This window comes from Pseudophryne corroboree, chromosome 12 (assembly GCF_028390025.1).
Source record: "Pseudophryne corroboree isolate aPseCor3 chromosome 12, aPseCor3.hap2, whole genome shotgun sequence".
Taxonomy (NCBI): domain Eukaryota; kingdom Metazoa; phylum Chordata; class Amphibia; order Anura; family Myobatrachidae; genus Pseudophryne; species Pseudophryne corroboree.
In genome coordinates, this window is record NC_086455.1 from 27,794,813 (window position 1) to 27,815,310 (window position 20,498).

The 20,498-nt window shown below is 44.0% G+C and overlaps 1 protein-coding gene across 8 annotated transcripts in view; it reads left to right on the plus strand.

Moving 5' to 3' along the window:
* Window positions 1-20,498, plus strand: part of KCNH5 (potassium voltage-gated channel subfamily H member 5) — a 544,426-nt gene that overhangs the window by 131,552 nt on the left and 392,376 nt on the right. For all 8 annotated transcript variants that reach the window (XM_063947262.1, XM_063947258.1, XM_063947259.1 and 5 more), the window contains exon 3: window positions 10,464-10,570. In XM_063947262.1, the coding sequence (XP_063803332.1) occupies window positions 10,464-10,570 (107 nt within the window). The remainder of the gene's footprint in view (window positions 1-10,463; window positions 10,571-20,498) is intronic.

Genomic DNA, 20,498 nt, shown 5'->3' on the forward strand with positions numbered 1-20,498 from the left:
AGCGAAGGGAGCCATGTGAGGGAACACGGTGCGCTAATTGGGGTTCCCGGTAACTTTGCAAGGAAAACGACATAAAAAAACCCTCATGCCGAAATGTTTTCATGTCGACCATGTTCATGTCGACCTAATGGTCATGTCGACCTATTTCTAGTATCCACCTAGCCACTGACGACCAATAGGTGTTGACCTAGACACTGTCGGCCCTGAGTCCCATACCCCCAGAGGGCATGCCACACTTACAAGAATTTGCTCTTACTGTATTTATCTTATATCCATCCACAACTCTATTCCTCTTCTCCATATGTAAAGGTCAAAGGTCATCAAGTCTAAATTATGCCAAAAATGTAGATTCGGAAGCATTGTGGTTTCACATGAACAGTACAGAAGACACAAAATTTGTCATGCATCCATCACTAAATGGAGTCCTAAGAGTGATGCATGCTAATGATTTATGTTGGTTGGGGTGTGGTTCATTGGGTCGACCCTAACTAGGTCGGCAGTCATTAGGTCAACCGATTTTGGTCGACAGTGACTAGGTCGATAACTGAAATAGGTCAACATGGAAATGGTCGGCACAGAAAAAGGTCGACATGAGGGTTTTTTTGTTTTTGTTTTGGGTGTCGTTTTCTTTGTAAAGTGACCGGGAACCCCAATTAGTGCACTGTATCACCTCGCATGCCTCGCTTCACTCGCCATGCTTTGAGCAAGGTGCCTCGCTCTGCTACCGCTGCACTCGGCACAGGTTACTATTCCCAATCGTCGTCTACGTGGATCGTAAGGTACGAATAAGTTAAAAATTTTTTTGAAAAACTCATGTCAGCCTTTTCATGTGTCGACCTTTATCCATGTTGACCTAATAACAGTTGACCTAAGTGTGGTCGATCTCAAGACTGGATACCGTTGGTTGGCAGTGGCAGATTCGGAGAATTGAGCAAGTCAATTATTTGGAACGTTTTAAATGTGGCGCAAAAGTTTGTCAATAATACCACTCCGCAGTGGGCATAAAATGTAATTTATGGCCACTAGCAAAACATTCATTCTATGAATTACAGTAATATGGCAAGTTCAATAAATACAACTTGTATAGTTGCCACAGTGTTTGGCAGGAAGGGTCGATAAAAGGTTCACTCATTTGGCTTTTTAAAAGGTATGTATTACCTTATCACCTCATTCATGAAACCAGACGATTGGAGCAGTGGAAGGAGTACAACATTTTGCCCAATTTTGTGAGTTTCCAAAACTTGTTCAACTTGACTTCAACAATATGCACATAGCATAGTGTAAATGGCTAATAAGCAATATATTTGTATCGCAACAAGATCCACCTGGGAATGTATGACTAGTGACTGTGAAAGGGTTCATAAAAACAAAACCACCAGTCTAAAAATAATTCAAATGCCTCAACATTATATCTTGTTTATTAATATCGCCAAAGTTCTACCATCACTATGATGCAGTTTAAGACTTAGGAAGTCTTCTGTTACCGCCTGCTCTTAAAAGACCACCACAACCGGGGATTGGCTTGTCCTCCATTTCAAGGAGACATGTCTCTGCAAGGTTCCGGTTTTCCCTTTTCTAAACAGGGAGATTCCCGCTGTTTTCCCGAGCCCTCTACTCTAATTTGAGATGGTCTGGGAATTATCTTGTGGCTTCCTGGTACCTGGTCGTCTGTTCTACAGCTGCGGCCCTGACACGCTGCCCAGACCAACGCTGCTAGTACTGGGCCCAGCCCAGGAGCTCGCCACTGCCACATCATACAGTGGAACCTGACTCCGGACTTACCAACCCCGGCTCCTGAGTCACCATCTGTGCCCCTGCCTCCCACCGTGCCTGCGTCTGGGGGCCTTTCTTGGACCACGCTCATGCTGCACTCCCTTGCTAATGATGCAAGACCTCCACTGCTGACAACAGGTGTATTGTTGCTGCATCACAGCGACTGCCAGTGGTCTATGGTCAGCGGGCCGGCTGCGCCTCTGCCTGACCCTCTGGATCTCTGTCCCTTGCTCTGGTGGACTCTGTGGAGTGGACTGCACTGGGAGACTCCCCCTCTTGCTGTGTCTATCTGCTCTCAACAGCAGTGAGAGCTACTTCAGGACTTGGCTCACAGTAATGCTTCACCTTAGTGCAAGCTCCAGAACCTTATCGCAACAGACACTTGCCTCTGGTGGCCGACTCGTCCCTGCCGAATGGGGGTTCCAACAGATGAGCGTGAAACATCTATCACCCCCTGCCCATTGTTTCTGCCTAGATGGGAGCGGGTGCACCTGCCGGATCAGCCTCCATTCTTCTGTGAGCACCATTAATTTATAATTGGATTCACTCCATGGGTTGGTGTCTACTTCGTATCCCAACCTGCCCACTTGCTAAAAATAAGTAAGCTAATAACCCTATGTTCTCGGATTGAGTCCTCTTCTGAATTTACTGCTAAGATATCTTCAGAATTAACTGGGCTTTTACAGTTCTTGATCTCCTGCCTTTCAAGCCTTTCTATTATGATACTGCCACCTGGTGGCTTCATTTAGATGATGCTCTCTACTACCTAGAGTGTTATAAGTGAGGAGGATCTTCCTGCAATTATTGCTCTCCATTCGCCTCTAAAGTCTTTTCTATTGTTACTACTGGTATACTCTTCTGCCATATTATACGCCTCTTCATATCACCCACTATTGGCTAACTCCAATTCACATCATGTCCTCCTGCAACAAAAAATACGCTGCTGGTAGGTCTGCTGACGTTTTTTGATCAAAGGGTAAAGGAAAACCCAACTCCCAGTCCTCTCAGTCTCCACGTCTCCCCGACACCGCTACAGACTCTATGGATGGCGAATCTTCAATATCCCTTTCCTAAGACATTACAAGTATGATTCAGCCTACTATTCAAACTGAACTACGCTCCATAATCGCATCTTTCAAGTCACAGTTGGACTCCTTAGGTTCACGAACGGACTCGCTTGAACGCAAAGTAGACAAAGTATGCCAATTCCAGGAGGTCGCAATCAAAAGATTGCAGATATGCGTTCTGAGATTGACACTCTCAAAGAGCAAATGGAAGACACAAAAAATAGATCTCAACGTAACAATGTGCGCTTCCGGAACATATCTGAATTAATAGACTCTGAGGTGCTCTCATCATATCTGAATCAATAGACTCTGAGGTGCTCCCATCAAAGAGGGCCTCTTTCTTCAGTGTCTACCCGAGGCCTCTTCAGAAGCTCTACAGTTGGACGTATGTAAACAAAGGGTGTCAAATAAATGTATCTACTGATTACATATCTGTCCTGAGGTCTCCTGAAACATGGATTATGAGCATTGTAACTAAGCATTGTTTTGAATTGTCTTCATAATATGGAGGAAGCTTGCACTTCTATTGACCCCAAATATGGCATTTTCTAGCCAATTAAATTTCTTTGCACTGAAGTAATAAACACATGGTGAACTGTTGGTGATACCAGGTACCTCTGAATAAACTCTGAAATCTAGGTGAGAAAATACAGGCATCTGAAGCACACATCAATATACATCAACCATTGTTTGTTTACATACGAGTATTTCTCATTGTTTATGAAAACAATTCATGTTTGGTAGAGATCACAAGCACATTAAGGTAATACTATCCTAACTTTCCCAACTAGGCCAAATTCATGACAAGTTTTTTTTTTTAACAAATGCTAAATTCTGGCTATTGAAATGCAGATCTCTTTGATGTTCCTCAAACAAGCAGAATGCAGGGAAGGGTAACTAAAGTATGTTAGCGGGGGATGAGTGAACTGCCTATTTATTATTTATTATTTATTAACAGTTTCTTATATAGCGCAGCATATTCCGTTGCGCTTTACAATTAGAACAACAGTAATAGAACAAAACTGGGTAAAAACAGACAGACATAGAGGTAGGAAGGCCCTGCTCGCAAGCTTACAATCTATAGGGAAATAGGCATAGATACACAAGGATAGATGCTACCTATTGCATAATGGTCCACCAGATTGCTAGGTTCTTAATGGGTTGTATGATGATACCCCACAAAGTTATCCAAGTGTCAGGAGGGTGTGAGACTAAAGAAAGACAAGATATGTGATGTTATGAATACTCTACAGAGGATGTAACTAGATAGGGAAGCACTGAGGGTTATGTGGGTGGGTCTGAAATTTGATAGGCTTGTCTGAAGAAGTGAGTTTTCAGGGAACATTTAAAGGTTTGGAGACTAGAGGCGAGTCTTACTGTGCGTGGGAGGGCATTCCACAGAGTGGGTGAAGCCCGGATAAAGTCCTGTAATTTTGAGTGTGAACAAGTAATGCGTGTGGATGAGAGACGTAGATCTTGTGCAGAGCGGAGAGGTCGGGTAGGGAGATATTTTGAGATGAGTGAAAAGATGTATGTTGGTGCAGTTTGGTTAATAGCCTTGTATGTGAGTAAAAGTATTTTATATTTAATACGGTAGAATACCGGTAACCAATGGAGGGACTGACAGAGCGGATCTGCAGACGATGAACGTCTGACAAGGAAGATTAGCCTCGCAGCTGCATTCAAAATGGATTGTAGTGGTGAGAGCCTATGTTTGGGAAGACCGGTCAGGAGACTATTACAATAATCAATGCGGGAGATAATGAGAGCATGGATTAGAGTTTTTGCTGTGTCTTGTGTAAGATAAGGGCGTATTTTGGATATGTTTCTTAGATGTATGTAACATGATCTTGAGACAGATTGAATGTGGGTAACAAAGGACAGTTCAGAGTCAAGAATGACACCTAGGCAGCGAGCTTGTGGGGTAGGGGTGATTACAGAGTTCTCAACAGTGATAGAGATATCAGGTTGGAAACTACTGTTGGCCGGTGGAAATATAATTAATTCTGTTTTGGAAATATTAAGTTTGAGGTGGCGAGATGTCATCCAAGATGAAATGGCAGAAAGGCATTCAGTGACACGGCCCAATACAGATGGTGACAAATCAGGGGAGGATAGGTAGATTTGAGTATCATCCGCATACAGATGGTACTGAAATCCGAAAGAGTTGCCTAGACTATTTAATAGTTTCACATAGGAGTCAATGAGCAGAGAGCACTTTGGGAGAGCAAATCGGCAAACAATTCCCATCAAATTATCAATCAGACTTAATGTGACAAAAATGTTTAATTTGCTAATGAAGAAAGTTGGAAACTGCGCTAAAATGGATTGAGGGTTCTAACAAGTGGCTGCTGGAACCCTGTACTAGAAGACTCCACTTATGAGAAAGGACGAACATAGAAAAAAAGTGTATTAGCACATACCTTGTTAGATACAATATAATACCACGATTAGTACAGTATACTGTAAGTTACAATTAAATTATGTAATGTCTTCTAAAATAATCACAAGGGATAAGAATATAAAAAGTATGTGCAAAAATAATCTAAAATATCATTAATAGTTCTGGTGTGAGCCCAACACCGGTATACAAACAGTACTGCTCAATACAATATAGAACAGTCACATCTAGCATGGGCTGAAATTGCTCAAATAATAGTCACTTGAATATCAGTCTTGTGTTGTAGTCTCAATTTCAAGTAGAAAGTACAAATAATATAATATAGGGTGATACGTTCTCACGTTTTACTCACCCTGTACACCAATTCCAAAAACATTGATCGGGAGATGGATGTAAATGTGTCTTAATTCACTTTGCCATCCTGAACGTACACTAGATGGGCTCACAGGCTGTATAACTGAATTCTATGTCAACCATCAGTTTGGGATAAATTACTCACAGATATGCAGTGGTGACACTGGCTGGTGTGGTCCGTTGGTGTTCTTAGAACAGTAACAACGCCGTGTGGTAAATCTGTAATCAGTCCCGTTACCTGAGCCTTGGACCCAGGGTGTAGGTATACAAGTGGCCTCAGTATACACACGGCCTGCTAGCAGTGATACTATACCTAGGGTTAACAACTTTTTAATTTCAGATTCCCTTACATAGGGTGTGACCAGGGGATATGGCCAAAACTGCAGTAGGATTACAACCATTTTATTTATCATATTTCCGGGTCCCACATGTCCCATTATATGACCGCTGCTCTACATGAACCTTAAATGCCATCAGTACCCCTACAGGATCCTTTATATGCCATAGGAGCCTGTTCATGCAGCTTTGTTTGACATTGCACCATATGCATTCACTATAAGCGCCCACTACCCTAATATTCATTGCTAGCCCCGCCCACCTAATATTTACTGACAGAGACCACTCCCATTATCTTACACTATTTGCCAGTTGTGTAGCCAGCTTTTGACATGAATGGGAATGAACGTGGGTGAATAGGCCACCCAAAGATTTTGCTGGGAGAAATAGGGGAGAGAGAAAGCTGGGAGGCAGCGAATGAGAGGTGGGTGGAAGAGGGGAATGGAGAGAGATGGGAGGAATAGGGGAGGGAGAGAGGGCAGAAAAATGGGGAGAGCGGTGGGAGGAGGAGGGAAAGGGAGAGAGATGGAAGGAAGAGGGGAAAGGGAGATAGGTGGGAAGAGGAGGGAAAGGGAGAGAGATGGAAGGAAGAGGGGAAAGGGAGAGAGATTGGAAGGTTGGAGATTGTAGTTGAAGAAAAAAAAACTGTTGCGACAAGAACAATAGCTTGCAACCTGGAGAATGACCTGTCCAAAATACTAGTATATTATGATATTCTTACTAGAGTAATAGATATGCATTACGATCCACATGTGTCTGAATCCTTTAGCTGCACATCTTAGCACAAAAGGCATCCGAGTTTAAAAGGCAAAGTGTATTTGCTGTATGGTACTATGTGTCTTGCTGAATTATGAATAATTGAGATAGTTACACTATAACCACTTTAGCACATTCAGCATCTGCATTATGGTTGGGTTTCTTACTGTGTAAATGCATAAGAACTATGTTGTGTTGCTACAGTATAAAATGGGTATTAATTATGCATGTTCTGAATCCCTGCACAGCGGTAAACACCTTCATGTAAACATCATGTTCTAGAGCACAAATGTGATGCCCAATTAACTAGTAATGCTACATGCATTCCCCGGTCCCCAATAATCAGGATGCGGACACACATGTACACAAGACTGGCAACACACTGCCTGCGTAATGTACAGCCAACATTATCAAAGCATTGCTTGTAATGTTCTAACGCAGCAGCTACAAGACCTCCATAAACAGGTGTGTATCTGTTAAAGTGGTTTACTGTAGTAACAAATCATAGTGGTACCTCTTGCATCCCCAGCATTCATAAACAGTTGGCGCATGGTCATCCCAAAACCACGGGCTGTCCACTTTGATTGTAAAATGGAGATGTTGATGATTCAAATCAGATGGCATGCTGGAAAGTCTGGTCTGATAGGCTGGTGTGCCTAACAGTAAAAGTAGGCTGGTCTTCCTACATACAGGTTGAGTATCCCATATCCAAATATCCGAAATACGGACTTTTTGGAGTGAGAGTGAGATAGTGAAATACTTGTTTTTTGATGACTCAATGTACACAAACCTTGTTTAATACACAAAGTTATTAAAAATATTGTATTAAATGACCTTCAGGCTGTGTGTATAAGGTGTATATGAAACATAAATGAATTGTGTGAATGTAGACACACTTTGTTTAATGCACAAAGTTATAAAAAATATTGGCTAAAATGACCTTCAGGCTGTGTGTATAAGGTGTATATGTAACATAAATGCATTCTGTGCTTAGACTTGGGTCCCATCACCATGATATCTCATTATGGTATGCAATTATTCCAAAATACGGAAAAATCCGATATCCAAAATACCTCTGGTCCCAAGCATTTTGGATAAGGGATACTCAACCTGTATTAACTCCTCCAAGGAAACCTAACTCACAAGTTTTAAAAGGGGAGATGTACTAACAAGTTATAAGAGTGGAGAAGTTGCCCATGGCAACCAATCAGCTGCTCTGTAAACTTTTACATTATGCAAATTATAAATGTTACGTCAATGCTGATTGGCTGCCATGGACAACTTCTCCACTGGCTCATTTCTCCACTGTTTTCACTGCTTAGTACATCTCCCCCGTAAGGTTAAATGTAAGATGCACTATTAGAGTGGTTGGGACAAAGGGGGTAATTCAGAGTTGATCGCAGCAGCAAATTTGTTAGCAGTTGGGCAAAACCATGTGCACTGCAGGTGGGGCAGATGTAACACGTGCAGAGAGAGTTAGATTTGGGTGGGGTGTGTTCAGACTGAAATCTAAATTGCAGTGTAAAAATAAAGCAGCCAGTATTTACCCTGCACAGAAACAAAATAACCCACCCAAATCTAACTCTCTCTGCACATGTTATATCTGCCCCACCTGCAGTGCACATGGTTTTGCCCAACTGCTAACAAATTTGCTGCTGCGATCAACTCTGAATTACCCCCAAAGTCCCATACCCATTCCCAAAACTAGAACACCGCAGCACAATCCCACAGCTAGTGGCTAAATGAGCAGCACAGAATTTTACATTTTGGACAGCTTGAGTCTGACGTGTTCCCAGTTTCGATGGTTCAAAACTCTCAACTGAGTCAGAGAAATAAACCTGACCCAGAGCGTGTACTCAGCATGGAGCTGGATGAATAACTGTAGAATACACACACATTAGAAAAGGGGAAAATAACATAACAATCAGAGAATTAGCAAGGATGACGCTTATTTACAAGCTAATATTAATATACATATACATGTCATAAGCTTCAGAACCTCTTTACATTATATGATATTAACCTATTTACATATATCGTTCAAAGCGTTGTTCATACTTGAGACTTGTATACATGTGAGCTTTGTGTCCAAGACTCCAACACTCCCTCAAATACAGAGTGATATTCTCTATGGCAGGGATATTCAACATGCGGCCCTTCAGCTGCTATGGAACTACACATCCCAGCTGGCTTTGCCAAAATATTGCTGGTAGAGCATTCTAAAACGGTGGCAGGTTATGCTGGGATGTGTAGTTCCCAGCATAAGAGAATATTGGATTCCCTTATCTAGTAAGGCCTTCCTTCAGGAGGTGAGCGGTCTACCCAGATGTCCCGTAATATTGGAGCGTTTGTGAGGGTGACCGGTAACGGTAAAGCCAGTGATTTATTGGACCATGTGTAGTAATTGGGTAAGAGGACACTATTATAAAATAAATTAAACTCTGTAGTCAGTGATGAAGGGCGCAGATAATCTTACCGGATTTTGGGGTCATTGTACTAATCGTGGATGGAGATAAAGTAGCAACCAGGCCGCTCCTAACTGCCATGTTACAGGCTTGGTGGCGGATGTACTAAGCCTTAGTGTGAGATAAAGCACCAACCAATCATCTCCTGTCATTTTTGAAACACAGCCTGTAACATGACAGGAGCTGTGTGGCTGGTACTTCATCCCCAGGGGCTGGCTGGCATCTTTTGGCCTGGGTGGCAAGCCCAGAGCACTGTTTGTGATACGGCTGTGCATCCCCGGCCCAGATCGCCACTGTTTATCCCTTGCCACATTATCACTCTCTAAGTACATCTCCCCCCAGTTTGGAAAATGGCGGTTAGGAGCTGGTGGTTTGGTACTTTATCTCCATCAACTTTATCTCTCTCCAAGACTTAAGGGGGGTGCTGACGGGGGAGATGTGTGCTGAGCGATTTTAACACAGACCGCTCAGCACACATCTCTCCCCCCGCTCAGCACAGCGCGATGTGCTGAGCGAGGGGACGGACGGGGGGCCGCTCACTTCACACAGCGGTGAAGTGAGCGACCCGCTAGATTGAGCCTGCATGCAGGCTCAATCCAGCAGCGGCGATAGCGATGCCCGAGGCCGCACATCGCTATCGCTGGGGGCATACACACGGCAGATCTGTGCTTAAAATGTAAGCAATCTAGTCAGATTTACTAAGATGGGAGTTCTGTTAAAGATGGGATGTTGCCCATAGCAACCAATCAGATTCTACTTCTCATTTATCTAGCACCTTCTCGAAGATAATACCTGGAATCTGATTGGTTGCTATGGGCAACATCCCATCTTAAATAGAACTCCCATCTTAGTAAATGTACCCCCTTGATCCAATTTCATTCATTGACCAATAATATACAACAGTTGAGCTTACTGTAGTGTAAACACTAAGCTGAATGATGAGCCATTTAAACAACCTACCCCATTGTAATGCATGGGACCACAGCCAGTACGTACCTAAGAGACTACTGACCCATGAGACAAATAGCCGTAGGGTAAATACAATGACAGGGTATATGGTCAGTCCTTTATTCCCAGGTGTTATTTTATTTGTTGCATGTCTGTTCTTTATACAAGCTTTGTTAACCCTGTCATTTGTTCTACTTAAAGGGATCAGAATATTCATTCTGGGAGTTCGTTATAATGGTTAGGAGAATATCTTCCCAGCGAGCTTTTTCGCTCCTTGTTTTTTGCCTTCGCAGAAAAATTAAAAACTTTATCAAATATGGTTTATTTTGACAAATTTAAATACATGATTCTGTTCTTTTGCAGCTTTATGTACGGAGAGCTTACAGATAAGAAGACCGTGGAGAAAGTCAGGCAGACGTTTGACAACTACGAATCGAATTGCTTTGAAGTCCTACTGTACAAGAAAAGCAGTATGTATATTGCCTAGCCTAGATTTACTGATGTATACAGAGCTTCCCACAGCTCGTGCTGTAGCCTCACTTACCTCCAGGTCATTTGTAATAAATGCATTGATTCCACTATCTTGATAATGCCAACTACTGTATAGAATGACAGCTTATTTAGCATATCTTTATACAGCTTTTATATATTTAGCTTTTTTTTTTAATAGTAGAGGGTATATAAATATGCATTGTTTATTTTTTGGGGTATCTCAGTGATTTTTGTACTGTGTTTTTTTAGCATGACTAAAGGCTTTCTTTTGGTAGTATTTTAAAATAAAGAATACTTTTTTGACTTACAGTATACTGTATACACTTTACCTTCACTTTACTCATTACTGTCTTCAGCCAATGAGCGTGCTCCTGGGAATAGTCCTTATACTGTATATCTGTAAATGTGTACCTCTTCTTTCACACTTCTTTTGATATGTAGTGTGTGTAATTTACAGTATTTGCTGTAGTTTAGGGGAAGTTTTTCTATAGTTAACAGGGTGTGTGTGTTTTTGAAACAACCCATTAGAACAGAACACGTAGGCTAATTGGCTGTTGACTAAAATACTGTAAACTCTACTGTCAGCGGCGTTTCTATAGAGGAGGGGACCCGTGTGCAGAATCCGTGTTTGGGCCCCCTCCTCTCCTGTAGCCGTCACCGCCGCTGCTAGCGCTCTCAGCGCTGAGACTCGGCACAGTGCCAGAGTCTACAGCGCATGCGCAGGACTCCGAAAAATGGCCGCCGCAACATTTTTCCAGAGTCCTGCGCATGCGCTGTAGACTCTGGCACTGTGCCAGAATCTACAGCGCTCAGTGCGCTAGCAGCAGTGGTGACCGCTACAGGAGAGGAGGGGGCCCACACATGGTCCCCGATGGACGCCGGAAAGGTGAGTATAGAAGAAATGGGTGCAGTGTGTGCGGTGTGGGCCCCCTCTGGACCCAGGGGCACGTGCGCACCGCACACACTGCACCCATTATAGATACGCCAGTGTCTACTGTTTGTGTCTTAGCTGATTTATACTATCATTTATTGATAATATTACACATTTAATTGTGACAGGGAATCTGGGCCCCATAGCAGCTGCACAGGGAAGGTGGCCCCTCTCAGCTCTGGGCCCCATAGCAGCTGCACTCCCTGCACCTATGGTAGCTACACCCTGTATATAACACATGTAACTGTGACAGGGAAGGTGGCCTCTCTCCACTCTGGGCCCCATAGCAGCTGCACTGCCTGCACCTATGGTAGCTACACCCTGTATATAATACATGTAACTGTGGCAGGGAAGGTGGCCTCTCTCAGCTCTGGGCCCCATAGCAGCTGCACTCCCTGCACCTATGGTAGCTACACCCTTGTATATAACACATGTAACTGTGACAGGGAAGGTGGCCTCTCTCAGCTCTGGGCCCCATAGCAGCTGCACTCCCTGCACCTATGGTAGCTACGCCCTTGTATATAACACATGTAACAGTAACAGGGAAGGTGGCCCCTCTCAGCTCTGGGCTCCATAGCAGCTGCACTCCCTGCACCTATGGTAGCTACACCCTGTATATAACACATGTAACTGTGACAGGGAAGGTGGCCCCTCTCAGCTCTGGGCCCCATAGCAGCTGCACTGCCGCCTGCACCTATGGTAGCTACACCCTGTATATAACACATGTAACTGTGACAGGGAAGGTGGCCTCTCTCAGCTCTGGGCCCCATAGCAGCTGCACTGCCGCCTGCACCTATGGTAGCTACACCCTGTATATAACACATGTAACTGTGACAGGGAAGGTGGCCTCTCTCAGCTCTGGGCCCTATAGCAGCTGCACTCCCTGCACCTATGGTAGCTACACCCTGTATATAACACATGTAACTGTGAAAGGGAAGGTGGCCTCCCTCAGCTCTGGGCCCCATAGCAGCTGCACTCCCTGCACCTATGGTAGCTACGGCCTTGTATATAACACATGTAACAGTAACAGGGAAGGTGGCCCCTCTCAGCTCTGAGCCCCATAGCAGCTGCACTCCCTGCACCTATGGTAGCTACACCCTGTATATAACACATGTAACTGTGACAGGGAAGGTGGCCTCTCTCCGCTCTGGGCCCCATAGCAGCTGCACTGCCTGCACCTATGGTAGCTACACCCTGTATATAATACATGTAACTGTGGCAGGGAAGGTGGCCTCTCTCAGCTCTGGGCCCCATAGCAGCTGCACTCCCTGCACCTATGGTAGCTACACCCTTGTATATAACACATGTAACTGTGACAGGGAAGGTGGCCTCTCTCCGCTCTGGGCCCCATAGCAGCTGCACTGCCTGCACCTATGGTAGCTACACCCTGTATATAACACATGTAACTGTGACAGGGAAGGTGGCCCCTCTCAGCTCTGGGCCCCATAGCAGCTGCACTGCCGCCTGCACCTATGGTAGCTACACCCTGTATATAACACATGTAACTGTGAAAGGGAAGGTGGCCTCCCTCAGCTCTGGGCCCCATAGCAGCTGCACTCCCTGCACCTATGGTAGCTACGGCCTTGTATATAACACATGTAACAGTAACAGGGAAGGTGGCCCCTCTCAGCTCTGGGCTCCATAGCAGCTGCACTACCTGCACCTATGGTAGCTACACCCTGTATGTAACACATGTAACTGTGACAGGGAAGGTGGCTCCTCTCAGCTCTGGGCTCCATAGCAGCTGCACTCCCTGCACCTGTGGTAGCTACGCCCTTGTAGATAACACAAGTAACTGTGACAGGGAATCAGGGCCCCTCTCAGCTCTGGGCCCCATAGCAGCTGCACTCCCTGCATGTATGGTAGCTATGCCTAGGGAAGCCAATCATGGGCCATTTGTTCAATCCCAGGTATCGGGATTTAAAAATGGTCAATCCCGGGATACCTGGGATTGCCTTTTTTACTGTGTTCGCCCGTCCCCTGCGGCTCACCCCGCCCCGCCTCGCACTGCACCACTCCACACCGCACCCATAACTCACTAAATTGCAGGGGTGGTGGGTGAGAATCTTCATTCAGACTTGACGGCGGGTGATGACCGGCTTTCCATCGGGCTCGGCGGCGGGTGACGGGCGGGTGACTGCACAGTATGACCTCAGAGTCAGAAGTCATGCTGCGCAAGGGGAGCTGGGAGGAGGGAGCCGGCCAGCGTTGAGCATCCCAGGACGGATACTCGTATGTCAGAGGCACCTTTATATTGCTTAACCTGTCACCAGCCGCCTTGTGAGTATGGAACATTTGTGTGGAGCCACACGCTAAAAGCACCCGCCGGACTTGCCTACCAGGTCGCTGTGACTGGAGATGATAGTAAATGGGGCGGAGGACGTGGCTTCCACACAGTGCATATCTCTGCGGCAGACGCTCGTTGCCTCAAGATAGACTTGGTGAGTTTATGGGAGGAACTTTTACATGGTGATACCGTTTCCGTGAGCAGGAGAATCTGTACTCAGACTGTACAAAATGGCCGCTGTAAGTGCAGCAGTTGGCCATTACTGACCAGAGACGGTTCGATTAACACAGAGGACGGCAGGCGAGCGAACGGATAGGGGAGACACTGATTATATGCTGCCACAAGCTATCATCTCTGCCTTGGTATAATATATTGGAATACTATCGAGAAGCATATTATTTAACATCAGCCGAAAGTGATAACAGTATTCAAAGAACATGTTTTATGTATTTTTATTTTTTTGGATCCACATTCTGTACATTTAATGTGTGCAGTATTTTGTCATGTGACTTTTTTTATTGTATAACATTGGATGCCGCATGCAAGTCATATATGTGAGAACATTTTATTTTAAATATTGTATGCTTAACAATTTTATTCTGAATCTTGATATATAAAATATATAAAGCAATTTAAGACTTTAAAGAGACGCGTGTACTCAGTCATTTAAATACCTGAGATTTTTTAACAGCGCAAATAGTCAATTTTGTTTACCGTTGCAAAAATGGGCTTTTTCAGTCGCTGAGGAGTTAAAGAACTCTAACGGCATGTAGTTTCTCTCATTCTGATTTTACTGCAATACCCTTAACATATTGTGCAGCATTTTACCGAAAATGTTTAATCATTGCCAACAGTGTCTGTCCCTGAAGAGCATACTGTACAGTCCAAACACATAACGATATTATATAGTATCTCCAATTAGCAGAACGGACAGTGCCTAGAGCCTCCCTGGTGAGCTAGTAACATATTCTCCTGCTGAAGTAAAGTCTCTCTCCTATTGCTGTTGACTCACTGTGCTTTTGTGTTCCGAACACTGAGATTTAAAATCCTTCTAGCGTCTGCAGCGGGAGAACGCAGTTGTTACTGGATCGCAAGGACGTCTGCCTTAACAACTCATCTAGAAATGAATGCTGCCAAATTTGCGTGAAATGGTTCAGATTTTCCCAGTTGATTTTTCAACAGTGAAATATGCTGAACTTATTTGTAGACGTTATTGGCACAAGATTTTTTTTGCTATAGATAAGTATACAACTTTCACATTTATTTTTTCCTCTAGGAAGGGAGCAATAGAAAAATAAATAACACTTCAATTTTTAGAAGCCAAACAGAACCGGGACTGATAGCCCAAAGAAAATAAAGCCCAAATTTAAGTCCTGATAAATTTCACAACTGCAAACATCAAATATTAATTGATGCAAAAATATTGTGCTGCAGAACGTGGGTTTTTAACGTTCTCATAAAGATAAACGCCAAACAGACAACATTTACCTAATCCCTATGGTCCAACAGGTTCTTAGCTGATCATTTTAAAGCAGCGCTAACATCCCAGCATGCTTTACACTTAGTTATCGCTGCTTTCAATTTTCAGCTGGAAGCCGCAGCTTTGTGATTATAGCCCAATTTATCAAATGGTGAGAAGTCCCATCTATGAAGAGGTAACAGCAGTAATCTTGCTGCCAATGAGACTCTTATCAGCATCTCAGGGTAGCAATAGCAGAAGTAAATCAATTTAAAAAAAAACCTTCATTATTTAAATAAAGCATATTTTTCAAAACAGAGTTCTTTTTACATTTTTTGTCGTAGTGCCAAACACTGACAGTAGCTATGTATTGGGTGAGATCATAAAACACCATTCTTGCTGTCAATAGAGCTTTTTACTCTTTAATAACTCAGCACCTTAATGAGGCAAATAAAGGAGTCTATTCATGAAGCAGTGAAAAGAGCAGAGAAGTGAGCCTGTGGAGAAGTCGCCCATGGCAACCAATCAGCTGCTCCGTACAATTGTATAGTATGCAAATTATAAATGTTACTTCAATGCTGATTGGTTGCCATGGGCAACTTCTCCACTGGCTTACTTCTCCACACTTTTTACTGCTTCATGAATAGACCCCAAAAAGTGTTGGCACAGTCGATATGTTCTAATAAATGAAGGGCTTGATTGTAAAGTACAGTAGGAAGGACTTTGAAATGACACTTATTTTGCACCATGCCATGGACTTTTTCATATGGACCCTCCAGCCCTACAAATGGTCGTGGAAATTGTAAACATCAAAGTAGAAATAGGAGTATGATTAAATGTCCTGTCTATCAGCATATGGTGCAGTTAGTAAATGAGCCTTTTCCAACCTTCCAGTTGTTGGGCAGAATGGTACTGGTTTTGTCCTGACTTCGGAATGTTGGTATTTATGACCAGTGTTGGACTGGGGCATGAAGGACCCACCGGGGGGAATGCAGTGGTAGGGGCCCATGTTTAGGGGTGTGGCCATTCTCCAGAGGGGGTGTGGCCAGCCTCCACAGAGGCTTGGCTAACCATTAGAGAGTGCATGGTCTGGACCCCTTGATATATTTATATAGTAAATACTGCTAGTGCATGCATGATAATGCACCAGATTAATAACAGCAATGCACTGTAGAAAATACACCATAGTCCTGTGCAGTATAAGGTAACACATGTAATGTATAATTCAAGTGCACAGTCTGGAACCTTGATCACTACCGGGGAAGGTGGGGGGGGGGGCAGTGGGGCCCACCGGTGGTTTCCTCTGTACCCCTGTGGGCCAGATCAACACTGTTTATGACCCATTCAGCACTTGCCAGAGCAGCAGATGAACAGGTGCCCAGTGTATGTGAGTGTTGCAGGCGAGAGGGGTAAGGGGTACTCTGGCACCTCAGAAGCACCCATTGTGACTTGGCAATGCCATCATTGTGATGCCCAAGCAACCACAATGCTCTTTGTCCACACTTGTAAAAGATATTGGGAAGTATTTGCACCTAAGGCAGACGACTACTCGCCATGTATCAGGTCGCAGCAGCTGCGTATGACGTCACGCAGCCATGGCCCGCCCGCAAACCACGCACGCGTGTCCGGACCGCGCACCGCCAAGGCTGCCGCAGTGCCCCCTCCTGCCCCACAAGCGCATCTGCCTGTCAGTCACGCAGAGGCATTCGCACATGTGAGATGCCATCGTATATCAGTGTGCTAACGCGCAGTGCGGCTTCTGCACGTGCGCACACTTTACAGGGCATCAGCATGCGAACACTGCCGCAGCAGCGTTCCATGCAGAATTAGGCCCATAGTTCAGAGGTGAACGCAAGCTGCACGAAATGACGATGTTTGTGCAGTTGAGCCATGTGGGTCTGTAATGGGAGTGTTGCAGTCATTTTACTGCAAGTAGGCTACATACTCAGACGCATAACCGCTTTTACAAAGGCATGTTCATAGCCACAGTATCGATGCTGGTCAGGAGGGTGCACCGATAGTGGACTGTCTAGAACAGGGATGGGGAACCTTCGGCCCTCCAGCTGTTGTTGAACTACACATACCAGCATGCCTTGCTACAGATTTGCTATTTGACCATGCTAAAACTGTTGCAGGGCATGCTGGGATGTGTAGTTCAACAACTGCTGGAGGACCGAAGGTTCCCCATCCCTGGTCTAGAACTTCCAGCGGTGCTACTACATGCTGAGGTGGATAAAATGGGCGTCTCTGGTCTCGCACATTCCGACGCACACTAGTGCACAAGTGAAACTACAATTTGCATATTATTGAACCCGCTACTCCAGCAATGGGTGCTAGAATGGATGCAGCAACACCTCACCTTAAACACATTTCTACATGAAAAGTACAGGCATATGTGTACGCAACCAATTTCACTGACAAGCCCGCGACACGGGCATAACACAGCCGTAAGATGGACCATCTCTGTGCGTGTGCTGAGGCCCAGGAATGCCTACTGCTGTATATTTTCCAGATTCCGCTCGCAGTGAGGATTTATTTGCAGAGTGATTGACAGAAAGTGACCCGTTCCGGTGTGGTAACGGGAAGTGACCGCAAAAACACTGCATGTCATGGTTGTATCTGACATCAGCTGTGATCATGTGCACAGAGAGACGCAACGCCTGCGTCACTATAGGGCTACGGTTACAGTTGATGTTCCTTGCTCTTGCGTATTGGCAAGAATGTGCACGCAATTGCAAATGAATTTGCGATGGCACCGTTGAGCGTCTTTTAATTTCTGGGCGGCAGCTTCACTTGCTAACATTAGCAGTTCCGTAGCCTAGAAAATCGTGATTGCATTAGCGTACGACTCTGAGGTAGGCCCATAGTTCCATCAACCTATTTGGTTTTATTATTTATTACCAGTTATTTATATAGCGCACACATATTCCGCAGCACTTTACAGAGGATATTGGCCATTCACATCAGTCCCTGCCCCAGTGGAGCTTACAATCTATATTCCCTACCACATGTACACACACACATTCACACTAGGGTTACTTTTATTGGGAGCCAGTAAACCTACCAGTATATTATTGAATTGTGGGAGGAAACCGGAGTACCCGGAGGAAACCCATACAAGTACGGGGAGAATATACAAACTCCACACAGTTAGGGCCATGGTGGGAATAGAACCCATGACCTCAGTGCTGTAAGGCAGTAATGCTAACCATTACACCATTCGTAGACAATATTGTTATAATAAATCTTTACTTCAAAGATATTTTTACAGATACCTGAAATGAGACTTTAGATCTATCCGGAAAGACTCATAAAAAGCTTTCTTATAATGAGCTGAGCCAAATACTCACTCGCTAACGATCAGTGTTCAGGTCCGCCAGGGAAGCTGGAGAGCATAGTGAAATGAAGCAGGTTATTGGATTGTTAATCTTAAGGTAAGTAGTTATTAAAGTATTACTGCTAATTGATTTCATGAGACTTTGGTGTTTTTTTTTGTACTTTTAAAGTTTTGTTGAAATCTAGGGGAAGATGTATTAAACCTTAGAGAGAGATAAGGTACCAACCAATCAGAATCTGTCATTTTGCAAACAGTCTATAAAGTGGCAGTTAGAAGCTGATTGGTTGGTACTTTATCTCACTCAACTTTATCTCTCTCTGAGGTTTGATACATCTTCCCATTAAATGTTTTCAATTAGTTGAAAAAAATCTGCAAGCTGTACAAAATGTTCTGCAGTACTGTAGAACATTTTTTACAATAAAATAAAAAAATACTTCGGCAGTTTTTAACACTTTCATACATTATAAATCCAGTTATCTGGCCTAGATTTACAGTTTTACTTGCTGGAAGGAACCATAATTTAGTGTAGCACCCAATAGCCCCAGACCGCACGTCATCTCATATAGGTGAAAATAAGTATCCCTAATTCAGCCTAAGGTTTAATGTTTATGATGTTTAAATAATACATCTAAAAACATGTGAAACTTGAGTGAGCAATATGAATGGTGTCCCAGTTATAAATAAATGCTTTACAAATCAAATAGTATTGACCCTGTAATCAAATAATACATTATATTCCCAGTAATAAACTAATAAAGTAACACTGGCTTCTCATTAAAATAATAAATTAATATTGTTAATAGAAACATATACTGCAGATAAGAACCACTATGCCCATCTAGTCTGCCTTTTGGTAACATCAAACCCTATTTGTTCTTTGTAAGGATATCCTTAAGTCTATCCCAAGCATGTATAGATTGCTCTATTGTATTAGCTTCTACCACCCCTGTCTCCATAATAAAATGGTTAAATAATACATATATTAATAAGTTAATATTGGCTCCTTTGTAAAATAAAATAAAAATGCAGTATATTGTTACAGTATCTTAAGGAATAAATTATTGACCCCAGATTTAAGGGGAGTACAGACTGTGTAATGGTTAGCACTGAGGTCATGGGTTTAATTCCCACCATGGCACTAACTGTGTGGAGTTTGTATATTCTCCCCGTACTTGCGTGGGTTTCCTCCGGGTACTCCGGTTTCCTTCCAAAATCCAAAAATACACTGCTAGGTTCGTTGGCTCCCAACAAAATTAACCCTAGCGTGAATGTGCGTGCTAGGGAATGTAATTGTAAGCTCCACTGGGGCAGGGACTGATGTGAATGGCCAAATAGTCTCTGTAAAGCGCTGCAGGATATGTGTGCGCTATATAAACTGGTAATAAATAAATAACTGCCTCGCTACTGCTGTTTGCGCTGAGTACACCACATACAGATAACCTACTTTAAATCACCTTAGGCTATAGCATAGAGTTATAATAACTAAGAGAACGCTTAAATTAACATTTCCAATACATTTCTGAGCCGTGCGTCCATTGGCGTTTCCATAATGTATGCAGCGTGTGCGGTGCACACGGGCCCCTGAGTCCCGGGGGGGGGGGGGGGGGCGCACTGCACCGCACCGCACACACTGCACCCATTTCTCCTAAACTTACCTTTCCAGAGTCTATTGCTGACCGTGTGTGGGCCCCCTCCTCTACCGTACTCTGCCAGAGTCTACAGCGCTCAGAGCGTTTGGGGCGTTTCAAAGATTATGGGGCACATTTATCAACGAGTGATAACAATCAGCTTCCAACTGTCATGTAGTGAGGGACGACTATGGGGGGAAGGGGTCCCACACATGGAGTCTGCACACAGTCCCCTCCTCTCTGGAGACTCCCCAGCGTGCGTCT